Source organism: Schistocerca piceifrons, chromosome 7 (genome assembly GCF_021461385.2).
Source record: "Schistocerca piceifrons isolate TAMUIC-IGC-003096 chromosome 7, iqSchPice1.1, whole genome shotgun sequence".
NCBI lineage: Eukaryota > Metazoa > Arthropoda > Insecta > Orthoptera > Acrididae > Schistocerca > Schistocerca piceifrons.
Window position 1 is genome coordinate 533,060,116 of NC_060144.1, and position 24,968 is coordinate 533,085,083.

The following is a 24,968-nucleotide window of genomic DNA, read 5'->3' on the forward strand; positions in this document are numbered from 1 at the left end:
AGAGCAGACTCCAGACTAGAAATAACTTACTGCTACAGCTACACAGTTCCTACTGCAGTCAACACTGCTCTCTGGTCAGAGATTCTCTTATACCTTGCATGTCGCAGGCAGCGCATGAGCAATACATCGAAATTACATCTGCTCGGACCTCTTACACAGTATAGTATAGTTGGTTGAGACGCGATGTTCCGGAACTGGGAATAAGTTAGCGGAGAGTATGCGTTATGCTTCATACAAAGAAAGTTATCATTTTCGCGTTTTCTAAATAATTGTGGGGCTTTCCTATGATAGTAATAGAAATAATTTCTGTAATAATTGACGTTACGTAAATATAAACGAGCTCTCTGTCAGGAATGAGTGACATTTCATTAGGTGATGTCCTTACTGAGTGAACACACATTTTTCGCTTTCGTCTTATTACATGTTCGCTGATACATAGCCGAACAGAGGAAGGCTCTGCCCAGTTTTTGACATCCGATCAAGAAGACGACATCGACTACTTAGTGCTCATGTGGAACACATGTCTTAAATGGAATTATACTTTTCAACTAGTTCAGGAAAAGAGTTTAGTAAATTTGTGCATCGGTTGTAATTATCCAGCACATTCCAGTGGCTATGAATTGTATAAAGTTGAGTAAATCTTTTTACCATTCCATGGAAAAAAAGTGAACTGATATTTCATGTGTTATAGTCCCAATCAAGTTCGACCTAGAGCAAAGAACCCACAATTACCCGCAGACGACTGAAGTTTGGTAAGGCCATAACATTAGGCATGGCACGGTGTTGTGTTTTTCGTGTTTCCGTGTTTCCGTGTTTTTGTCGAGCCCCTGTACATCACCCATGTTCCCTTAGCCACGTGACAGGGCCACAAGCCTGTCGCCCCGCACTCAGCGAGAACCTCCCGCGTGATGGCGGCTGAGCCACCAGCAGGCCGCGTGCACAGCGTCAGGCGGGAAACGAACGCGGCTCGCGCGGGTTCTCCAGGACGATGCGGTGCCCCAGCAGTGACGTTGCTTGCAGGAGACGCACGGCGCGACGCTGGAGCGCTGGCACATCTGCAGCGCCGAGGAGGAGCCGCTGGTGCTGCGCCAGTTCCTGCGCTTCGGCGAGACGCGCGCCATCGCGCTGCAGCTGCTGGCCGCCGCCGCAGCCGCCGCCTCGGCGCCGCCGCCGCCGCCGCCCCCGCCGCCCCCGCAGCGCCGGCCCCCGGGCCGCCCCCGCCGGCCCAGCCCGCCGTCGCGGCCGCCGCTGACGCCGCCCCACCCCGCCGGCGCGCCGCCGCTGCACAGGTTCAGCTTCCTCAAGCTGCCGCCTCCGCCGCCCCCGCAACTGCATCCGCCCCCACCCGTGGTCTCTAGCAGCAGCTCAAACGGACCGCTGCCGAGGTCGCCGCCGGGGGCCAGCTCCGTGAGCGTCTCACCACTCAACAGGTATTTCCAGAATATTTTCTCCAGACACTGCAACACAGTTTTCATATCGGGTGATCAAAAAGTCAGTATAAATTTGAAAACTGAATAAATCACGAAATAATGTAGATAGAGAGGTACAAATTGACTCACATGCTTGGATTGACATGCGGTTTTATTAGAACCAATAAAATACAAAAGTTCAAAAAATGTCCGACAGATGGCGCTTCATCTGATCAGAATAGCAATTATTAGCATAACAAAGTAAGACAAAGTAAAGATGATGTTCTTCACAGGAAATGCTCAATATGTCCACCGTCATTCCTCAACAATAGCTGTTGTCGACGAAAAATGTTGTGAAGAGCACTGTAAAGCATGTCCGGTGTTATGGTGAGGCATTGGCGTCGGATGTTGTTCAAATGGCTCTGAGCACTGTGGGGAACTTCTGAGGTCATCAGTCCCCTAGAACTTACACCTAACTAACCTAAGGGCATCACACACATCCATGCCCGAGGCAGGATTTGAACCTGCGACCGTAGCGGTCGCGCGGTTCCAGACTGTAGCGCCTAGAACCGCTCGGCCACTCCGGCCGACCGGATGTTGTCTTTCAACATCCTAGAAATGTCGGTCGATCACGATACACTTGCGACTTTAGGTAACCTTAAAGCCAGTAATCGCACTGACTGAGGTCTGGGGACCTGGGAGGCCAAGCATGACGAAAGTGGCGGCTGAGCACACGATCATCACCAAACGACGCGCGCAAGAGATCTTTCACGCTTCTGGCAATATAGGGTGGAGCGCCATCCTATATAAACATCGTACGTTCCAGCAGGCGTTAATCAGTCAGGCTGGGGATGATGCGATTCTGTAAAATATCGGCGTACCTCTCACCCGTCACGGTAGCAGTTTTGCTGTCCAGCGGCATCTGTCGGACATATTGTGACCTTTTTTTTTTTTTTTTGTTCTAATAGAACCCCATTTCAAGCATGTGTGTCAATTTTTACCTCTCTATCTACTTTATTCCCTGGTTTATTACGTTTTCGAATTTATACTTTTTGATCACCCGGTATATAAAACAAACAAAAAAATATTCCGCCACTCCAAAAATTTATCCGAATGGGACGGAAATCGGTAGATGCGATGTACATATGCATAAAAACAGATGATTACAATTTCAGAAAAACTGGATGATTTATTCAAGAGAAAGAGCTCCAAAAACTGACCAAGTCTATAACGCATTGGTCCACCTCTGGTCCTCATTCAAGTTATTGGGCTTCGCTTTGAATGATAGAGTTGTTGGATGTCCTCCTGAGTGATATCACTGTTATATCGTCAGAATTCCGCAGTGGTTTGAGTGCCGTGCCCATAAAGCTCCAAACGTTCTCAGTTCTGGAGAGATTAGGCGACCTTGCTGGCCAAAGTAGGGTTTGGCAAGCACGAAAAGAGGCAGTAGGAACACTCGACGTACGTGGGCTTGCTAGCGTACGAACGAAGAAATGGCTGGCATTGAAATAAGTGCCCACGGAATAGAAAAGCAACTGAAATCACTCAACAGAGGAACGTCCACTGGACCTGACGGGATATCAATTCGATTCTACACATAGCACGCGAAAGAACTTGCCCCCCTTCTAACAGCCGTGTACCGCAACTCTCTAGAGGAACGGAAGGTGCCAAATGATTGGAAAAGAGGACAGGCAGTCCCAGTTTTCAAGATGGGTCGTCGAGCAGATGCGCAAAACTATAGGCCTATATCTCTGACATCGATCTGTTACAGAATTTTAGAACATGTTTTATGCTCGCGTATCATGTCATTTCTGGAAACTCAGAATCTACTCGGTAGGAACCAACATGGATTCCGGAAACAGCTTTATTTGTTCATGAGAGCCAGAAAATATTAGATACAGGCTCTCAGGTAGATGCCATTTTCCTTGACTTCCGTAAAGCGTTCGATACAGTTCCGCACTGTCGCCTAAAAAAAAAAGGAAGAGCCTACGGAATATCAGACCAGCTGTGTGGCTGGATTGAAAAGCTTTTAGCAAACAGAACACAGCACTTTGTTCTCAATGGAGAGGCGTCTACAGACGTTAAAGTAACCTCTGGCGTGCCACAGGGGAGTGTTAAGGGACCATTGCTTTTCACAATATACACTCCTGGAAATTGAAATAAGAACACCGTGAATTCATTGTCCCAGGAAGGGGAAACTTTATTGACACATCCCTGGGGTCAGATACATCACATGATCACACTGACAGAACCACAGGCACATAGACACAGGCAACAGAGCATGCACAATGTCGGCACTAGCACAGTGTATATCCACCTTTCGCAGCAATGCAGGCTGCTATTCTCCCATGGAGACGATCGTAGAGATGCTGGATGTAGTCCTGTGGAACGGCTTGCCATGCCATTTCCACCTGGCGCCTCAGTTGGACCAGCGTTCGTGCTGGACGTGCAGACCGCGTGAGACGACGCTTCATCCAGTCCCAAACATGCTCAATGGGGGACAGATCCGGAGATCTTGCTGGCCAGGGTAGTTGACTTACACCTTCTAGAGCACGTTGGGTGGCACGGGATACATGCGGACGTGCATTGTCCTGTTGGAACAGCAAGTTCCCTTGCCGGTCTAGGAATGGTAGAACGATGGGTTCGATGACGGTTTGGATGTACCGTGCACTATTCAGTGTCCCCTCGACGATCACCAGTGGTGTACGGCCAGTGTAGGAGATCGCTCCCCACACCATGATGCCGGGTGTTGGCCCTGTGTGCCTCGATCGTATGCAGTCCTGATTGTGGCGCTCACCTGCACGGCGCCAAACACGCATACGATCATCATTGGCACCAAAGCAGAAGCGACTCTCATCGCTGAAGACGACACGTCTCCATTCGTCCCTCCATTCACGCCTGTCGTGACACCACTGGAGGCGGGCTGCACGATGTTGGGGCGTGAGCGGAAGACGGCCTAACGGTGTGCGGGACCGTAGCCCAGCTTCATTGAGACGGTTGCGAATGGTCCTCGCCGATACCCCAGGAGCAACAGTGTCCCTAATTTGCTGGGAAGTGGCGGTGCGGTCCCCTACGGCATTGCGTAGGATCCTACGGTCTTGGAGTGCATCCGTGCGTCGCTGCGGTCCGGTCCCAGGTCGACGGGCACGTGCACCTTCCGCCGACCACTGGCGACAACATCGATGTACTGTGGAGACCTCACGCCCCACGTGTTGAGCAATTCGGCGGTACGTCCACCCGGTCTCCCGCATGCCCACTATACGCCCTCGCTCAAAGTCCGTCAACTGCACATACGGTTCACGTCCACGCTGTCGCGGCATGCTACCAGTGTTAAAGACTGCGATGGAGCTCCGTATGCCACGGCAAACTGGCTGACACTGACGGCGGCGGTGCACAAATGCTGCGCAGCTAGCGCCATTCGACGGCCAACACCGCGGTTCCTGGTGTGTCCGCTGTGCCGTGCGTGTGATCATTGCTTGTACAGCCCTCTCGCAGTGTCCGGAGCAAGTATGGTGGGTCTGACACACCGGTGTCAATGTGTTCTTTTTTCCATTTCCAGGAGTGTATATAAATGACCTAGTAGATAGTGTCGGACGTTCCATGCGGCTTTTCGCGGATGAGATGCTGTAGTATACAGAGAAGTTGCAGCATTAGAAAATTGAAGCGAAATGCAGGATGATCTGCAGCGGATAGGCACTTGGTGAAGGGAGTGGCAACTGACCCTTAACATAGACAAATGTAATGTATTGCGAATACATAGAAAGAAGGATCCTTTATTGCATGATTATATGATCGCGGAACAAACAGTGGTAGCAGTTACTTCTGTAAAATATCTGTGAGTTTGAGTACAGAAGTGGAATGATCATATAAAACTAATTATTGGTAAGGCGGGTACCAGGTTGAGATTCATTGGGAGAGTCCTTAGAAAATGTAATCCATCAACAAAGGAGGTGGCTCACGAAACACTCGTTCGACCTATACTTGAGTATTGCTCATCAGTTTGGGATCCGTACCAGGTCGGGTTGACAGAGGAAATAGAGAAGATGCAAAGAAGAGCGGCGCGTTTCGTCACAGGGTTATTTGGTAACTGTGATAGCGTAACGGAGATGTTTAGCAAACTCAAGTGGCAGACTCTGCAAGAGAGGCGCTCTGCATTGCGGTGTAGCTTGCTGTCCAGGTTTCCAGAGGGTGCGTTTCTGGGTGAGGTATCGAATATATTGCTTCCCCCTACTTATAACTCCCGAGGAGTCACGAATGTAAAATTAGAGAGATTCGAGCGCGCATGGAGGCTTTCCGGCAGTCGTTCTTCCCGCGAACCATACTCGACTGTAACAGGAAAGGAAGGTAATGACAGCGACACGTAAAGTGCCCTCCGCCACACACCGTTGGGTGGCTTGCGGAGTATAAATGTAGATGTAGACGTAGCAGTAACTGCTAGTTGGCTCAAGAAGCTCAGCCCCCTTTCTGTGAGCCATGGTCACTGAAGCAGCAGTTGCACGTCGGATCGATTTAAATGATGAACCTGGAGAACTGACTGCTCGGTCATCGCGTCCTTCGGTCTCTCTAGGAGGATCACTTCCTTCTTAACGTTGGGTTTAACCATGGTTCACTCATTCCTGCCAACATAGTCGAATAGTGGCATCGCTTCTACTCTGATGTCGACTGATTCGCCGAATACTCCAACCGACTTCTTTGAGACCAGCTACACGTCCTGTGTCAAATGCTGGCACCCGAGTATGTTGTCACGCTCATGTATGCGAGGCATAGTTACTGTCCAACTGAGTACACTGAATGAAATTCCCAAAGACTTTGTGCCCTGGTACCGATATTTCCCCTGTTTACTGTCGTTGCCAGCTGCGCGGTGAAGTTGCGCTCCACATCACACATTTATCCAACGGCCGCGAAAGTTTTGCATTTTCCGTCGATACCTGTATGAATACCAGTTTGTTACCAATTTGCGTAGCTTCCACGTTTTTTATTCTTAGAGTATATATACAAAATAACGAAAGTTTTGCAGTACCTCTTTATTTCCAAATTAATTGCCCATAAAATCAAAACTGGCTCCGATCTTTGGGCATATATTTATTTGCAATGTGTCCAGATCACTAAATAAGAAAAAAATAAATAAAGCAAACATTTTGTGTAAAGTAGAAAATTAGTCTGTTCCCCATTGGGAGGGGAGGGGAGAGGGGGTTCATAGCACTCCTGTGCAGCATTAATGTCTGGAGGAACGTCCTCTTGTTCGGATGTAGGCTTGAAGCCGTCGTGGAATACCATCTATGAGATCACCAAGCAAGCTCTGGTCCAAATTGTCCCACTCTTCAGCGGATTCTGCCCAAGCAGTGCAGTCCAAAAACAGGTCGTTTGAATCGATCCCACACATATTCGGTTGCAACCATGTCCTTGGGACAGGCAGACTACTCGATCCTGGTGATGGTAGCATGCTGAAGAAACGTGTTCAAGGCAACAACACGATAAGCAAGCTGGTTAGCATCCATCCAGATGAAACTGTCACCAAAGTGTTTGCGACAGGCCGGAGGATCTCTTGCTCGTACCGTAGAGCAGTGAGATTGCCCTCAGCAACCACATAGTACCCCATGTGATGCCACCACTGAACACCATTCCACTACCACATTGTTGCACATGTGGAACACGGTATTGGAGGCGTTAGATTTTACCTTGTTGCTTCCAAACATGTTGTCTGCGATTATCAAGGATACAAACAGTTCCGAGTTTCACCCATAAACAACACCGACGCGCAACCTGGGGGTCATGATTTCTTCTTCATCTTTAGCGGAATCCATGGTGTTATGCTGTACGTGATGATGCTGACCCTATTACTGGTCACGATTGTCCTACGTGACATGATGGATGCTTACTCTACTATTTCACAGACGTCTCCAGTACGTCTCTACTCGTGCTTTACTTTCAATTGAAACGCTACAATCCGTTCGAGTGCAACATTCTCCCCGTAGGAAGCTATCATGGTAACTCGTATACAGTATGTTCACAAACGACGTCAGGGATGACCTTCCGATCGGGACAAGATCAGTCACACTAGCAGCACACCTGCCCGCCATATCGGGGGACACAAAACTTTTGTTTATGTAAGTACTTAGAGAAACGACATAGTGACACCAGCAGAAGCCGTTGTCAGTAGTATTTATTTCCTGACAAGTAATTTCTATCAATCGTCGATCTTCAAGTCACGGTTTATAGATCGATGAGACATGTTTATTGTTCCACAGATGCATTAGTAAGGAAATCCTCCAAGATGTAGACATGTCATAAAAAGAGAGGGCTTAATACACGTTTACAATAGAAATTTAAGAAAATAAAAATACATGTGTTAATGGTCCATCCGCAGTTCTAAGTGAAACATTCGTTATGGATGGGAAGTAAGAAAAATAAATCTCAAACATATTTTCAGTAGTAACAAAAATTTGCCAAAACTTATGAAAATTTGTAACACACTAAGTTTCGTATGACAATCTTTAGTCTAATATAGCCACGCAACAACAAATAGAAAATCTGTTTAGGACTCTCATTTACAGTGATCACATTACTGCACTGGAAATGTGTGGAAGTCAGACATTACGTAACATTCGTGGTATTTGATATTATTGATAATATCTACATCGAATGGTTTAAATGGTTCACACGGCTCTGAGCATCTGAGGTCATCAGTGCCCTAGAACTTAGAACTACTTAAACCTAACTAACTTAGGACATCACACATATCCCTGCCCGAGGCAGGATTCAAACCTGCGACAGTAGCGGTTGGGCGGTTCCACACTGAAGCGCCTAGAACCGCACATCCACATCGGCCTTCTGCTATAAAAATCGTAATGTAGTAGGAGGAGTCGGCCACCAGTAAATTCTTTAGGCTACCAGAACGTTTAAAGTGAACCGAGTTGGTAATTAAATTTTTTATGTCTTCTGGCAGATTATTGAAATTGTGTCTTCCTGAGTATTGGACGCCTTCCTGGACCGCAGTAAGTGTCATCGATTTTTGTGAAGTTTATTCTTACTTCTAGTACTGAGGTGTTGGTTTGAAGCCGGCCGAAGTGGCCGAGCGGTTATAGGCGCTACAGTCTGGAACCGCGCGACCGCTACGGTCGCAGGTTCGAATCCTGCCTCGGGCATGGATGTGTGTGATGTCCTTAGGTTAGTTAGGTTTAACTAGTTCTAAGTTCTAGGGGACTGATGACCTCAGATGTTAAGTCCCATAGTGCTCAGAGCCAATTGAACCAATTGTTGGTTTGAAGAAGGGATACATTGTTTATAACCATTTTCATTAATACACTGCCGCTACATGGAGTTCAAGAAACGGTTTGCAGCGTCTGTCACAATTTCTCGTGTCTGTTACTTGGCATACGTTTCAACACTTAGTAAATACACCTGATGATTCCTGAAAAATGTGTTATGTTACGAGATAATAAGGTATACACGTTTATACGTTTGTTATAGTTTGACATTAACTTTAAAATGAGAATATGTCTCACGTTAATTGACTTCTTCGACGCTTTGATTATCATCTCATTACGAATAATGGAAGCACCAATAGCGTATCTATTAGTTTGTAAATCTTTACTAAGTAATTTTTGTTTTTATGGCATGTTCTATGTAAGTAATGTCGTGGACCTTGTGGTGTTGTATCTCAGCTGCCCACCACTTCCACCAGCAAAAGGAACCCCACGAAGTCGATGCCAAATTGTAAGGCCTTGGAAGTATCTGACTAGATCATACTCTTAATCGTGAATCCAGCAGTCACTTCGAACATTGATTAATAGAATGTAATCGTAAGGGTGTAGGGGAAGAGGAAGGGCGATAACGCAATCATAAAAATGAGAATGGGACAAATTCGATTTCTTAGTTGCGACATATTCTGTCTGCAGTATTTAAAAAGCAACAGAAAACAAATATTAAGCACTGAAATCACTACGAAAGATTACAAGTTCACTTGTTACAAGTGACAGGTAAAATAGAAGTTACAAAAACGTAATCTATGAATGAGGGACTGTGGATCATGATGGCGTTGTACCTGTCCTGTAGGCCGCAGCATCTCGCCGTGTTGTGCCGACGTTGGCAGTCGGTTGTCCACGAGCTCCTCTGTGATGAACGCGTACGCCAAGTGTTTACTGCCCCAGGACACCAAGCAGAGTGAGGCTGAGTGACCCAGCTGGGTCCTATTTAAAATCTCGCTCCCAGCAAGGAAACAGCAGATCGCTAGAGCGGGCACTATTTTATGTTGCCAACCTATAAATCTGTTCCTACAAAAAGCTACGTCTGTCTTACAAGCGAGTTCTGAGACAGCTCTCCAGATCTGATGAGTCTGCCTGATGTCAACTCCCAACAGTCTTTCAGGAGTGTAATCCTGCGCTCTTGACGTTCTTATTCACACCAGGAAGCTTCTCTGGCGGTGTTTATCTTACGTGTCCGGCCCCGGTAGCTGAGTGGTCAGCGTGACAGACTGTCAATCCTAAGGGCCCGGGTTCGATTCCCGGCTGGGTAGGAAATTTTCTCCGCTCAGGGACTGGGTGTTGTGTTGTCCTAATCATCATCATTTCATCCCCATCGACACGCAGGTCGCCGAAGTGGCGTCAAATCGAAAGACCTGCACCAGGCGAACGGTCTACCCGACGGGAGGCCCTAGCCACACGACATTTCCATTTTTACCGCCATCTTGGTGACCACCAGATGTTTCAGTTTGAAAGACGTCGCCTTAAAATTGACCTGGACCAAAATTGCGCCTATACAGAGGGGATGACGTTAAATAGTTTCTCTCTTTTCTCTCGCCTCGAGGATGTGCGGAAAATCGGGAATAGTAGTATTTGCTTTAATTAATAGCTTAATTTCCTAATAAAATAAATGTAGTACAGTTTTACAATCAGTGGCATAAAAAACATATCTATCTGCCTAAGTTAATGTATAAAATTGTTTGTGGTGGCTGTTTTTTTAACTTAAAATGTTTGTGTTACAATCTTTCATGAACAGATTTTCAAAACGCACTACATAAAGGCGAAGCGGGGGCGTGTATAAGATACTCGCTCTTCCCATCACAAGTCCTGTGCGTTAACCAGTTCGCTTGACCTGTCATGAGGGGGGGAGGGGGGGAGGGAGAAGGGAGATGCGGATCTGAGCCAAAATTAGACACTGTGTCCCAGATGAATGTCTCAGTCTTAGAAAAGAAAGAAGTACCTTAGTTCAAAGCTTGTTGGATCACAATATTTAGTCGTCACTAGTTACTATTCGGCATGGTCCTAAATGGACTGCGACATACTTATCTGTGCCGTTAACGGATTCCAACGATCCGTATTTAAAGGTTGTATTCCATTGCCTCATTAATTCATTCACCGTTGACAGTCAATACACCGCCTCTATATGATTTCTAGACACCAATAATCTCCAAAACGTCAAAATACGATATCAGTTCAAAGTCGCAAACAATGACACACTTAAATTTTTCCCAAAAACAAATGTAATTAAAAAATGGTTCAAATGGCTCTGAGCACTATTGGACTTAACTTCTGAGGTCATCAGTCCCCTAGAACTTAGAACTACTTAAACCTAACTAATCTAAGGACATCACACACATCCATACCCGAAGCATGATTCGGACCTGCGACCGTAACGGTCGCGCGATTCCAGACCGTAGCGCCTAGAACCGCTCGCCCACCACGGTCGGCCAAATATAATTCAGTCGCTTCAGTTACATGCCCGCTTCTTCCATAAAATTTCAATTTCTCCTAGTTTATAACAGCACGATACTGTCTACTTCCTACCAGTGACCTGTACACACTCTAAAGTACACAAACAAAAGGAAAACCATTGAGTATACCAGACCCTCATACAGAAAACGACATCGCAAATTATTTGAATGTTCCACACTGGAATCAATATAGTGTGGATCACAATGGATCATTAACGACAGTAAAAGCCTGGAAACGTAGCTTCTCTACAAAGTGACCACGACCTCAACACCCAGCACGGGTGTCACCAGATGCGCCACAGGCGAACAAATGATTTCAATTTTCCTGTTCTCACTAAGGTTATTCTTCTCCAACGTGCAGCTTCGTGCAAGGACTTCTTACATGTTTCCTCTCAACAGGTCCTGGAAAATAAATGTTTCAATGAAAGACTAACTAGCCCTCACACGAGCCTAGTAAGTGCCAAACATAGACCACTGCACGCTGGAAACTTCTCTGGCGTTACAAGCAGAAAAGAGGACGACCTCCACCACGGCCATTAATGATAAGCATACAAGACAAAAAAAAAAAAAAAAAATCATCACCCAGGGGATATCACCCTAAAACCATGTAACATCGTCTTTAGTCTTTATGTCCCCAATTCGGCATGTATGGGAGTCCACAAGTCTCTTCACTTATACACAGGCATCTGAGGCCACTCACCGATGTTGGAGCCAAGAGAGCTACCAATTTGCGGTGATTGTTGATTGCTGCGTTTCACCCATTTTTAATAGTCCGAGACATTTTCTATGGGATTAATATCGGGTAATTTAGTGACCAGTAGCGGAATGATAAAATGCCTGAGAGTTCGTCAAACCAAGGACGTAGTTCTGCAGCCTTGTGCACGCGGCACTAATCATCTTGGAAGACGCGAGTGGCCACAGCCACAGTCATGAAGATCTAGGTGATTGAGGCAACACTTAGCCAGAGAATATTTTGAAATAAACATCCTGGTTCGTGTTTACAGTTGCCTGAATGAGTGGGGCCAAGTCATGGTACGAAAAACATCTCGAAAATACCACAGAACCACTTGTACGCTGAACTACACCCTCCACATGCTGCAGGTTAAGCTCCTTATTGCGCCGTCGATGTACTCCAAGCCTTGTATCAACTGGAAAAGGGAAAATTAAGAATCGTTTGACCACACTCCAATCCTACAGTCAGCTGTTATCCAGTTTATTTTTTGTATACTGTCGTGACTTAAGTCAACGGTGAACGATCACATGATCGTCTACTACCGTATCAACAGCATCTAAAATAATCCAAAGCGAACAGCCTCCTAGTTTCATGACGGAGTGACTAACATTTTGGATGCTGAGTTTTTGTCAAAAAAAAAAAAAAAATTCAAATGTGTGTGAAATATTATGGGACTTAACTGCTAAGGTCATTAGTCCCTAAACTTACACACTACTTAACTGAATTATTCAAAGGACAAACACACACACCCATGTCCGAGGGAGGACTGTAACCTCCGCCGGGACCAGCCGCACAGTCCATGACTGCAGCGCCTTAAACCGCTCGGCTAGTCCCGCGCGGCTTTTGTCAAACTGATAAAACCTCTTTGAGTGATGGACCAAGCGGTGGCGTCGTCTTGCCGCATCGTTTCTGTAAGTTTCGTACCCATTATCTTCAGATGAAGCCACTATCAGTTACACAAGCTTGGAGACGACAATGGAGGAAAAACGAGTAAGGTTGTTAACTCCATCACGTCAGGAAGAACAGTAATCCTAAGTAGATTTCACTGTCGGTCCTTTCAATCTATTTGTGTTCAGGAAGTGAGCGTATGTAAGACTTCCGCTCGCAGCTCTTTGTGAGAACAGGTGGATCGCATGTCCAAAATTCGGCGTGATGTGGAATAATAAAGTCAGATGCAAACATAAAAACTTGTGGTGTGCGTGCACTTCCGCTTAAATGCGGAAGCAAGAGTGTGGATTATCATGACAACTTAACAGTGCACGTCATAGTTGTAGGTGGAAATTTAAAACGTCAGAAACACGTCGCCAAAGATATGACAGATCATCAGTCGTCTTCTAAAAATTCATCTTGCAGAAAATAACTCGCTGTCGTGGTTCCGCTGACGATATGGCTGTTTGAAACTGCTACAGGAATGTGCAGGCTACTTTCCAGGAATGAGTACACATATTTTTAAGGGGTCCCATAAATTTATTCCGCAGCTGGAACGCTTACTGCAATACTTTTCGCAGTTGCTGATTCGCCATCACATCCTGTCAAACACTTCCAGCTGACTGCAAAATGTTACATCTTCACCTAAATGAATGTTCTGTTCTATCTTACCGTCTGAACGCAGACCATGAACTTCGTGTTGAATGGTAAAGTATTACAGTTAAATATCCTCAGCAGAAAATATGCCTTTGTTCAGGCCACGAACAGTGAATCCTGGCTCACGACCGCTCTCGGCTGCGGGCGCCACCAAACTGCTTGACAAGCTGTAGCGGAGCCAGTGTCCTTCAATTCGGAGGCAATATTTTACGTAATAATAGGATTTAAGCGATACTGCACCAGGCCGATTAGCCTTAAATGTGACGTGTGATACATATCGCGACTGCTAACTTCTAGTGAAGTGCTGAACAGCGTGTTCCTTCCGGCAGACTGCAGAGCATGCAGCCGTTCGACTTCCGGAAGCTGGCGAGTCCTCCGGAGGCGGCGAGCGGCCGGCGCCGCCTGTCAGACGCGGTCAGTCCCCCGGTGCCGGCGTCGATGTCTGCGTCAGCGCCGCCCCCCGGCCTGGTGGGTCTGGGCGCGCTGGCGCTGCACCCCGCGGCCTGCGGCGGCTTGCCGACGCTGCCCCCGCTGCCGCCCCCTCCGCCTCCACCTCTGCCCCCGCCGCCCCCACCGGCGGACACCAAGTCCCCGGCGGCGGCGGACGTGTTGAGCAGCGGGGGCGGCAGCAGCGAGTTCGGCTCGGGCACCGACGACGAGGAGGACAGCGCGCAAAGCGCCCTCAACCTCAGCCGCGATGGGCTCTACCGGCGGCCCGGCCCGCCCCCGCTGGCGCCGCCCCCACCGCCCCCGCCATCACTGCCTCCGGGGCTGCCCCACGGCCTGCCGCCCCTGACGCAGCTGCCCCCGGGGGCGACGCCCAGGAGGGGCGTGCCGGGCCGGCGACACTGGGGCGGCGACCCCCACCTGCCCATCAACCTTGGCACTCAGCTCATCAACCCCGCCACCGGCAAGAAGCGCGTCCAGTGCAACGTCTGCCTCAAGACCTTCTGCGACAAGGGCGCGCTCAAGATCCACTTCTCAGCCGTCCACCTTCGCGAGATGCACAAGTGCACGGTACGTATCCTCTAGGCCACTGCTTGCGACCTCTCGTACAATAAGTCTTTCAGTGTGTTTCTTCATTGTATTTCGTACCTTTGATGCGGTAAAGTTCATATCAGCACCACGAAAGAAGGTTCTCATTTATAACAGTCTCGACATAAGAGTTAATAAAGCTTGACATTTTACACGAAATGACATATCTCCCACTCATGGATGAGCTAGCGGATACAGTGATTGAGGAACCCCACTTGTGCCTAAAGAAGCACTATTAGTTTTTCCATATTCGGAGGATGCTGATTCTATAGCCGTATGTTCGGTTAATTACTATAAGCTGCTCCAGTTATTAATAGAACTTTATTAAGTCCACGACCAGCTTCGGCATTTACATCAGGCTATTTCCAAGTGGAGCGGAAAAGTGTGCTGTAGAGAAGCAATGTCAAATGATGAATTCTGTGGAACAGTTCCTCTTATTCATCGGCTCCATGTCGCCATGAAATGGCTGCCACGTAGGTGACTCTTTAAGCGAAGGAAACCCACAGTGGGTGCCAGGTCGACTGAACAAGGAGGTTGGAACAACACTCATACCCAAAATAGCCACTTGGCTCACTGTCAGACTCTACTAATCTTCAGGAAACGAACGTTCCTCGACAGTGTATCGCTGCGTTGCTAGTCGACGTTCTTCCGCAATCTTCTCAGAAGACTGTCATTAAGTTTTACTGTACCTGCTCTTACTGTCATAAAGAGCCTATGATGAGAATCAGCAAAAACACCCGCTCTTATTTTCCACCTGACTTCCGTGTCTTTGTTCACTTATCCGGAGGTGATGCTGAGTATTTTTACAACTTACTCTGCTGCCTAGTCTCGAGGTCATAGCGATGCACACAAAACGCATCAAAAGCGATAAATGATCGAGACAAGTCGTCAGGAAGACAAACTGTATAACTGCGCGATCAGGCCTCGAGGAACGCACACTGCTGACACGCCCCCTTGTCGTCCCCTGCCAGTGGCGTCATCGGCCACGGTATGGATGAGCATGTGATCAACGCATCTCTCTGCCGGCAGTTGTCATCTTTCTGAACTGTGTAACTGCTACTCAATAGATTTCACGAGGCAAATTGCATCCTATTCCACTACTCTCACCAAAGAAATATGCCTGAGAGTAGAAGGAATAAAACTTTTCGCATGACAGCCAGACGCTGACCACTCAGTAACGAATTGAGGCTGCAACAGTTCGGCACAGTTTGTGCTGAGACACATGGGAGCGTAACAGTCATTGGCAGATACATTTCGCAAATCGCGAAGCTCGTGAATGATGTATGTCGCTTATCTATAACCTCAGTTTCTCCACTAGTGGAGGGAAGTGACTGTCTTGAGGCACCGAGACTTCCGTTCTTGGAAGCTTCCAGAATACTTGGAGGTTACGTCTTGTGGAATTTTACCACCTCATTTGTCCACATTGCCACAACTCAGGTCTAACTTAACCAAAGTGCCATACCGTCAAGCTTCGCGTCAATGTACAGTAACCAGCTCAGCACTAACCTGACTGACAGTACTCCTTTTCAAAAATGAGAAACCATTCGGAGAGGGGAAGAAACACATATGCACACGTATCTAGACAATCTCCTCCCCCTCCCTCTGCCCCACCTCTCTCTCTCTCTCTCTTTCTCTCTCTCTCTCTCTCTCTCTCTCTCTCTCTCTCTCTCTCTCTCACACACACAGACACACACACACACACACACACACACACACACACACAAACAGAGAGAGAGAGAGAGAGAGAGAGAGAGAGAGAGAGAGAGAGAGAGAGCGAGAGAGGGAGGGAGAGAGAGAGAGCAATAGGGCGAAGAAAAATGAAAAGCAGGGGAGCGAAAGAGTGGAGGAGCAGAGGGAGGTACATAAAGTGCCATTTCTCTCCAACATGTGTCCAGTATGTTATCCACCTGGGAGACCAGTAGAAAGACTGATAGCTAAAGAGGTAAATATTACACACTGCTCCACACAGCTGGTAGCTACAAGTGTAGGTAACTAAATTGGTGTTCAGTATTCTGTATGAGAGCTTGAGGTTCTCGACATCCATTTGATATTCCCAAAAGTAACTGAGATCCATTCATAAAAGCCGGTAACTGCGGCAGCTACGGCTTCATCCACTGGGTCGTACTCTAGAGGCTAACCACTGTACGTGTCGCCCGCAGGTGGACGGCTGCAACATGATGTTCAGCTCGCGGAGGTCTCGCAACCGGCACAGCGCCAACCCCAACCCCAAGCTGCACTCGCCGCACCTGCGCCGCAAGATCTCGCCGCACGATGGCCGCTCGGCGCACGCTCACGCGCACGGCCACGGCCTGCTCGTGCATCCGCCGCCCCCGCCGCCCCCGCACGCGCCGCCCGGCGCGCTGCCGCTGGGGCCTGTCTTCTCCCCGTTCCCGATGCTCGGGCCCGCCGCGCACCTGCCCAAGCACAGCCTCGACCTCACCATGCACAGGTGCGTACCTCAAAACTCATCACCAACTCACATTCAACTGGTCGGTCGCTCGTAGCTCACCACCACATACGGCTAGAGCATACTGAACGCAAGGAAAGTACACTATCTGATCAAAATTGTCCGGGCGCCTATTAGAGGACACACCATGCCGATATGACGATTTCACCTCTGCTGGGAACACTTTCAGTGAAGTGACTGAATGTTTCCGGAGGAATGGCAGCCCATTCTTCCTCAAGAGTCGAAACCAGATAAGGTACTTCCGTTGGACGTTGGGGTGTGGAGTTAAGTGGACGTTTTAAGTTATTCCAAGGTTGTTCTGTTGTGTTTACGGTGGGAGACTGGACAGGGCAATCCATATCAGTAATGTCATTGTCCACAAACCAATGCCTCACAGATGCTGCTTTATGACAGAGTGCATCAAGGGATCACCAATTTAGTATTGGAGGGCAGCGTAGAGGGTAAAAATCGTAGAGGGAGACCAAGAGATGAATACACTAAGCAGATTCAGAAGGATGTAAGTTGCAGTAGGTACTGGGAGATGAAGAAGCTTGCACAGGATAGAGTAGCATGGAGAGCTGCATCAAACCAGTCTCAGGACTGAAGACCACAACTACTACAACATTATCATGCTAATACGATCATCGTCTCTGAATTATTCCTTTACTGTACGCAGTACACACTATTCTGAAACGTATTCACATCCTCCCCCGTATGGTACATGTTTTCTTAAGCGCGAAAAGTGGAAGACAGCCTAATCACCAAGAAGATACCCATACCGTTCCCTCCGTACTTCACTGTTGGGACTGCACATTCTAACAATACCACCACTTGCAAAGTAGGTTAGAAATCAGATTAATAATGTTGCTCACGCAGCATATGTTCGCTTTATTGTGCAACAAAAAAGTTATTGACTGTGGATGGTATCGTCAGAATGGAAATAATGAAGTCACTGTAAAAAAGTCATTAATTTTGGCACTTCTCTTGAATGGATTCACGCGTAGATTTCGTCGAAACTTTTAACGATCAAACAAACGCAGATCAAAACGATGGTATGGTAGAGATAATTTTCGATTTGGTGTTCACGATCCACATTTTTATTACACTTCTTGTAAATTCACATGTACTTCTTGTTAATTGTCACATCATCAAGAAAACAGTTTTGTATCAATCTTCATATATTAAATTTCCATTTTAACCAAACACAGGACTTGACTGTTCTTTTACAAAGCGAAATAACAACTTAACTTATGAAAAGTGAAACAAAGACTGCTCTGTGCGCATTCGCGCCAAAAACGGTTACAAGTAAGTCAAAGTTTATGACAGTCCCACTGAAATGAATACACACAAGAACCATATCACTGTAATATATCGATACATCGGAGTACCTATACATTAATAAAACCAAATGTGAATATTGTGACAAAAATATGTCTGTTACTTCGCAGAAAAGTAGTACGAAATTGCTGGTATCGGGAACTGGGGTTGGAGTGCCGTGATGGTCACGTAAATAAAGAACCATTACAACATGATGGCAGGTAAAATTCTCCAGGCTTCTTCAAACACAAACCCTTCCATCTCAGGGTATCACGTGATTTGTCACTACAAATCACCCGTTTCCAGTCATGCACTGTGCAGTGACGTTGCTCTTTAACGCCACCTCAAAATTCGCTTAGTTTTTGTTACAAAAATAAATGGCTTGTGAGGAGCTGCTCGAACTGAACTGCTGGACTGCTGGTAGCACTTCGGAACTCACGAGTAATTACTTCCGCTCATTTCATGCGATTTTTTAGAAACCCTTTTTCGCAGCGCTCTTTGTTCGCTGTCCGTTTGTACAGGCCTTGTCTCGGTTTAGCCGCGGTTGTCCCTTCTCGTTTCTATTTCCCAATGCCGTTACCAGCAGTCGTCTTCAGTAGCTCGAGAAAGGTTAAAATGTCCTTGATGGATCTGTTACTCAGGTGACGTACAATGCCTAGTTCATGTTCCAAGTGACGAGATCTCCTGATAGAACCATTCAGCTGTTAGTGCTTCTCTGCTGACAACGTTACATGCCCCGCCTTCTATTGCGCTGGCGGGCAGCCTCTCGTGACATCTGGTGGTCAAACTCACATTACGTTGGGATGACTGGATATTTTTGATCAGATAATATACACTACTGGCCATTAAAATTGCTACACCAAGAATAAATGCTGATGACAAACGGGTATTCATTGGACAAATATATATTATACTAGAACTGACTTGCGATTACATTTTCACGCAATATGGGTGCATTTTTTTTTTCATCAGTCTACTGACTGGTTTGTTGCGGCCCGCCACGAATTCCTTTCCTGTGCTAACCTCTTCATGTCAGAGGAGCAGCACTTGCAACCTACGTCCTCAATTATTTGCTTGACGTACTCCAATCTCTGACTTCCTCTACAGTTTTTGCCCTCTACAGCTGTCTCTAGTACCATGGAAGTCATTCCCTCATGTCTTAGCAGATGTCCTATCATCCTGTCCCTTCTCCTTATCAGTGTTTTCCACATATTCCTTTCCTCTCCGATTCTGCATAGAACCTCCTCATTCCTTACCTTATCAGTCCACCCAATTTTCAACATTCGTCTATAGCACCACGTCTCAATTGCTTCGATTCTCTTCTGTTCCGGTTTTCCCACAGTCCATGTTTCACTACCATACAATGCTCTACTCCAGACGTACATCCTCAGAAATTTCTTCCTCAAATTAAGGCCGGTATTTGATATCATTAGACTTCTCTTGGCCAGAAATGCCTTTTTTGCCTTAGCGAGTCTGCTTTTAATGTCCTCCTTGCTCCGTCCGGCATTGGCTATTTTACTGCCTAGGTAGCAGAATTCCTTAACTTCATTGACTTCGACCATCAATCCTGATGTTAAGTTTCTCGCTGTTCTCATTTCTACTACTTCTCATTACCTTCGTCTTTCTCCGATTTACTCTCAAACCATACTATGAACTCATTAGACTATTCATTCCGTTCAGCAGATCATTTAATTCTTCTTCACTTTCACTCAGGATAGCAATGTCATCAACGAATCGTATCATTGATATCCTTTCACCTTGTATTTTAATTCCACTCCTGAACTTTTCTTTTACTTCCCTCATTGCTTCCTCGATGTACAGATTGAAGAGTAGGGGCGAAAGGCTACAGTCTTGTCTTACACCCTTCTTAATACGAGCACTTCGTTCTTGATCGTCCACTCTTATTATTCCCTCTTGGTTGTTGTACATATTGTATATGACCCGTCTCTCCCTATAGCTTACCCCTACTTTTTTCAGAATCTCGAACAGCTTGCACCATTTTATATTGTCGAACGCTTTTTCCAGGTCGACAAATCCTATGAAAGTGTCTTCATTTTTCTTTAGCCTTGCTTCCATTATTAGCCGTAACGTCAGAATTGCCTCTCTCGTCCCTTTACTTTTCCTAAAGCCAAACTGATCGTCACCTAGCGCATTCTCAATTTTCTTTTCCATTCTTCTGTATTTTATTCTTGTAAGCAGCTTCGATGCATGAGCTGTTAAGCTGATTGTGCGATAATTCTCGCACTTGTCAGCTCTTGCCGCCTTCGGAATTGTGTGGATGATGCTTTTCCGAAAGTCAGATGGTATGTCGCCAGACTCATATATTCTACACACCAACGTGAATAGTCGTTTTGTTGCCACTCCCCCCAATGATTTTAGAAATTCTGATGGAATGTTATCTGTCCCTTCTGCCTTATTTGACCGTAAGTCCTCCAAAGGTCTTTTAAATTCCGATTCTAATAGTGGATCCCCTATCTCTTCTAAATCGACTCCTGTTTTTTCGTCTATCACATCAGGCAAATCTTCACCCTCATAGAGGCTTTCAATGTATTCTTTCCACATATATGCTCTCTCCTCTGCATTTAACAGTGGAATTCCCGTTGCACTCTTAATGTTACCACCGTTGCTTTTAATGTCACCAAAGGTTGTTTTGACTTTCCAGTATGCTGAGTCTGTCCTTCCGACAATCATATCTTTTTCGATGTCTTCACATTTTTCCTGCAGCCATTTCGTCTTAGCTTCCTATTTATTTCATTTCTCAGCGACTTGTATTTCTGTATTCCTGATTTTCCCGGAACATGTTTGTACTTCCTCCTTTCATCAAGCAACTGAAGTATTTCTTCTGTTACCCATGATTTCTTCGCAGCTACCTTCTTTGTACCTATGTTTTCCTTCCCAACTTCTGTGACGGCCCTTTTTAGAGATGTCCATTCCTCTTCAACTGTACTGCATACTGCGCTATTCCTTATTGCTGTATCTATAGCGTTAGAGAACTTCAAACGTATCTCGTCATTCCTTAGTACTTCCGTATCCCACTTCTTTGCGTATTGATTCTTCCTGACTAATGTCTTGAACTTCAGCCTACTCTTCATCACTACTATATTGTGATGTGGGTATATATCTGCTCCTGGGTACGCCTTACAGTCCAGTACCCGATTTCGAAATCTCTGTCTGACCATGATGTAATCTAATTGAAATCTTCCCGTATCTCCCGGCCTTTTCCAAGTATACTTCCTCCTCTTATGATTCTTGAACAGGGTATTAGCTATTACTAGCTGAAACTTGTTACAGAACTCAATTAGTCTTTCTCCTCTTTCATTCCTTGTCCCAAGCTCATATTCTCCTGTAACCTTTTCTTCTACTCCTTTCCCTACAACTGCATTCCAGTCGCCCATGACTATTATTAGATTTTCGTCCCCATTTACATACTGCATTACCCTTTCAATATCCTCATACACTTTCTCTATCTGTTAATATTCAGCTTGCGACGTCGGCAAGTATACCTGAACTATCGTTGTCGGTGTTGGTCTGCTGTCGATTCTGATTAGAACAACCTGGTCACTGAACTCTTCACAGTAACACACCCTCTGCCCTACCTTCCTATTCATAGCGAATCCTACACCTGGTATACCATTTTCTGCTGCTGTTGATATTACCCGATACTCATCTGACCAGAAATCCTTGCCTTCCTTCCACTTCACTTCACTGACCCCTACTATATCTAGATTGAGCCTTTGCATTTCCCTTTTCAGATTTTCTAGTTTTCCTACCACGTTCAAGCTTCTGACATTCCACGCCCCAACTCGTAGAACGTTATTCTTTCGTTGATTATTCAATCTTTTTCTCATGGTAACCTCCCCCTTGGCAGTCCCCTCCCGGAGATCCGAATGGGGGACTATTCCGGAATCTTTTGCCAATGGAGAGATCATCATGATACTTCTTCAATTACAGGCCACATGTCCTGTGGATACACGTTACGTGTCTTTAATGCAGTGGTTTCCATTGCCTTCTGCATCCTCATGCCGTTGATCATTGCTGATTCTTCCGCCTTTAGGGACAATTTCCCACCCCTAGGACAGGAGAGTGCCCTGAACCTCTATCCGCTCCTCCGCCCTCTTTGACAAGGCCGTTGGCAGAATGAGGCTGACTTCTTATGGCGGGTGTCTTCGGCCGACAATGCTGATTATTTATGAAAATTTAGGCAGTGGCGGGGATCGAACCCGGGACCGAAGACGTTTTGATTATGAATCAAAGACGCTACCCCTAGACCACGGGTACTGGTGCATAGATCCTGAGAAATCAGTACCCAGAACGACCACCTCTGGCCGTGATACGCCTGGGCATTGAGTCAAACAAAGCTTGGATGGCGTGTACAGGTACAGCTGCCCATGCAGCTTCAACACGATACCACAGTTCATCAAGAGTAGTGACTGGCGTATTGTGACGAGCCAATTTCTCGGCCACCATTGACCAGACGTTTTATTGCTGAGAGATCTGGAGAATTTACTGGCCAGGGCAGCAGTCGAACATTTTCTGTATCCAGAAAGGCCCGTACAGAACCTGCAACATGCGGTCGTGCATTAGCCTGCTGAAATGTAGGGTTTCGCAGGGATCGAATGAAGGGTAGAGCCACGGGTCGTAACACATCTGGAATGTAACGTCCACTGTTCAAAGTGCCGTCAGTGCGAACAAGGGGTGACCGAGACGTGTAACCAATGGCACCCCATACTATCACGCCAGGTGAAACGCCAGTATGGCGATGACGAATACACGCTTCCAATGTGCGTTCACCGCGAAGTCGCCAAACACGGATACGACCATCATGATGCTGTAAGCAGAACCTGGATTCATCCGAAAAAATGACGTCTTGCCATTCGTGCACCCAGGTTCGTCGTTGAGTACACCATCGCAGGCGCTCCTGTCTATGATGCAGCGTCAAGGCTAACCGCAGCCATGGTCTCCGAGCTGATAGTCCATGCTGCTGCAAACGTCGTCGAATTGTTCGTGCAGATGGTTGTTGTCTTTCAAGCGTCCCCATCAGATGACTCAGGGATCGAGACGTGGCTGCACGATTCGTTACAGCCATGCGGATAGGATGCCTGTCATCTCGACTGCTAGTGATACGAGGCCGTTGAGATGCAGCACGGCGTTCCGTATTACCCTCCTGAACCCACCGATTCCATATTCTGTTAACAGTCATTGGATCTCGACCAATGCGAGCATCAATGTCGCGATACGATAAACCGCAATCGCGATAGGCTACAATCCGACCTTAATTGAGTCAGAAACGTGATGGTACGCATTTCTCCTCCTTACAAGAGGCATCACAAGAACGTTTCATCAGGCAGCGCCGGCCAACTGGTGTTTGTGTATGAGAAATCGGTTGGAAACTTTCCTCATGTCAGCACGTTGTAGGTGTCACCACCGGCGCCAACCTTGTGTGAATGCTATGAAAAGCTAATCATTTGCAAATAACAGCATCTCCTTCCTGTCGGTTAAATTTGGCGTCTGTAGCACGTCATCTTTGTGGTGTAGCAATTTTACTGGCCAGTAGTGTATCTATTCCTTGCCGATCAATTACACTGCAGCTGGTTTTCTCAGGTTCACTTTCCCCTCCGATATCCTCCTCATTCACGGGCCACTGTACAGCCATCTTCGTACTTCCTCTCCGATAATTTGTTACACGTATCATCAACGTGAAGAACTGATGCGTTATGAATGTACAGTAATCCCGCCTTACTGAGTGTCTGAACATTTAAACAGCGCGTCGGCACCAGCAGTGTGGACTGAGGCGTTGATGCCGGAGCTGGGCTCTGTCGCCAGCACGGGCGGGACTATGGTAGTGTGCGCTGGAACCCGCTTACGAATCGAGACTGTGGCGGAAGGGAATGTAGAATAGCGTCAGGTAAAGTGTCGAAATGCCTTTTGTGTTGTAACTTTTGTGGCATTGCGCTTGAATGTTGTGAAGATTCGGAGGAAGTAGTTCCATGGAAGTATGATGTCTCCAGTAATAAGTGAATATTTATGTCGCCTGCAATGTTTATAAACATACTATCACAAACCGCTAGCGAAATATGGGTGACCGCATCACTGAGGAACTAAAGTGACAATGTGCCCCTAGTTTATAAATATATTAACTGATAATATGACGCAATTATTTGTAGAATTTACTGTGGTACTTGGTCGCGAAATATACTGAACTCGATCGTCCAACAACGACAGATTGCAGCCTACCTACTATCGAAGTGTGATTGACCGATATAAAATGGTGTCGTGTTCTGGGTGGACATACATAGAACTGCACTACGCATTTTATTTCGGGAAGTGACTGTACGGGTATAGGCAGCGCTGTAGAATACCTTAACAAAACAATATCGAAACACAACGAACAGCGCTTACAACCTTACATACCGATTGTTTCCACACGTGTCTAGCTCTCGGATTCACATATCTGGATGATAATTGTATGGTTCACCGCAGGCTACACGAAAGCTATTTTAAACAGATTAATTAATTAACACCCCTCTCTCCCGCCCCCCATGAACCATGGACCTTGGCATTGGTGGGGAGGCTTGCGTGTCTCAGTGAGACAGATAGCTGTAACGTAGTTGCAACCACGACGGAGGCGTATCTGTTGAGAGGCCAGACAAACGTGTGGTTCCTGAAGAGGTGCAACAGCCTTTTCAGTAGCTGCAGAGGCAACAGTTTGGACGATTGACTGATCTGGGGTTG

At 46.7% G+C, this 24,968-nt stretch overlaps 1 protein-coding gene across 1 annotated transcript in view; it reads left to right on the forward strand.

The window, feature by feature from the left end:
- The window catches only part of LOC124709069 (zinc finger protein basonuclin-2-like), a 577,389-nt gene that overhangs the window by 547,148 nt on the left and 5,273 nt on the right, over window positions 1–24,968 (forward strand). Inside the window, exons 6-9 of the mRNA XM_047240717.1 lie at window positions 1,021–1,133; window positions 13,768–14,455; window positions 16,633–16,755; window positions 16,795–16,922. Coding sequence (XP_047096673.1) covers window positions 1,021–1,133; window positions 13,768–14,455; window positions 16,633–16,755; window positions 16,795–16,922 — 1,052 coding nt within the window. The remainder of the gene's footprint in view (window positions 1–1,020; window positions 1,134–13,767; window positions 14,456–16,632; window positions 16,756–16,794; window positions 16,923–24,968) is intronic.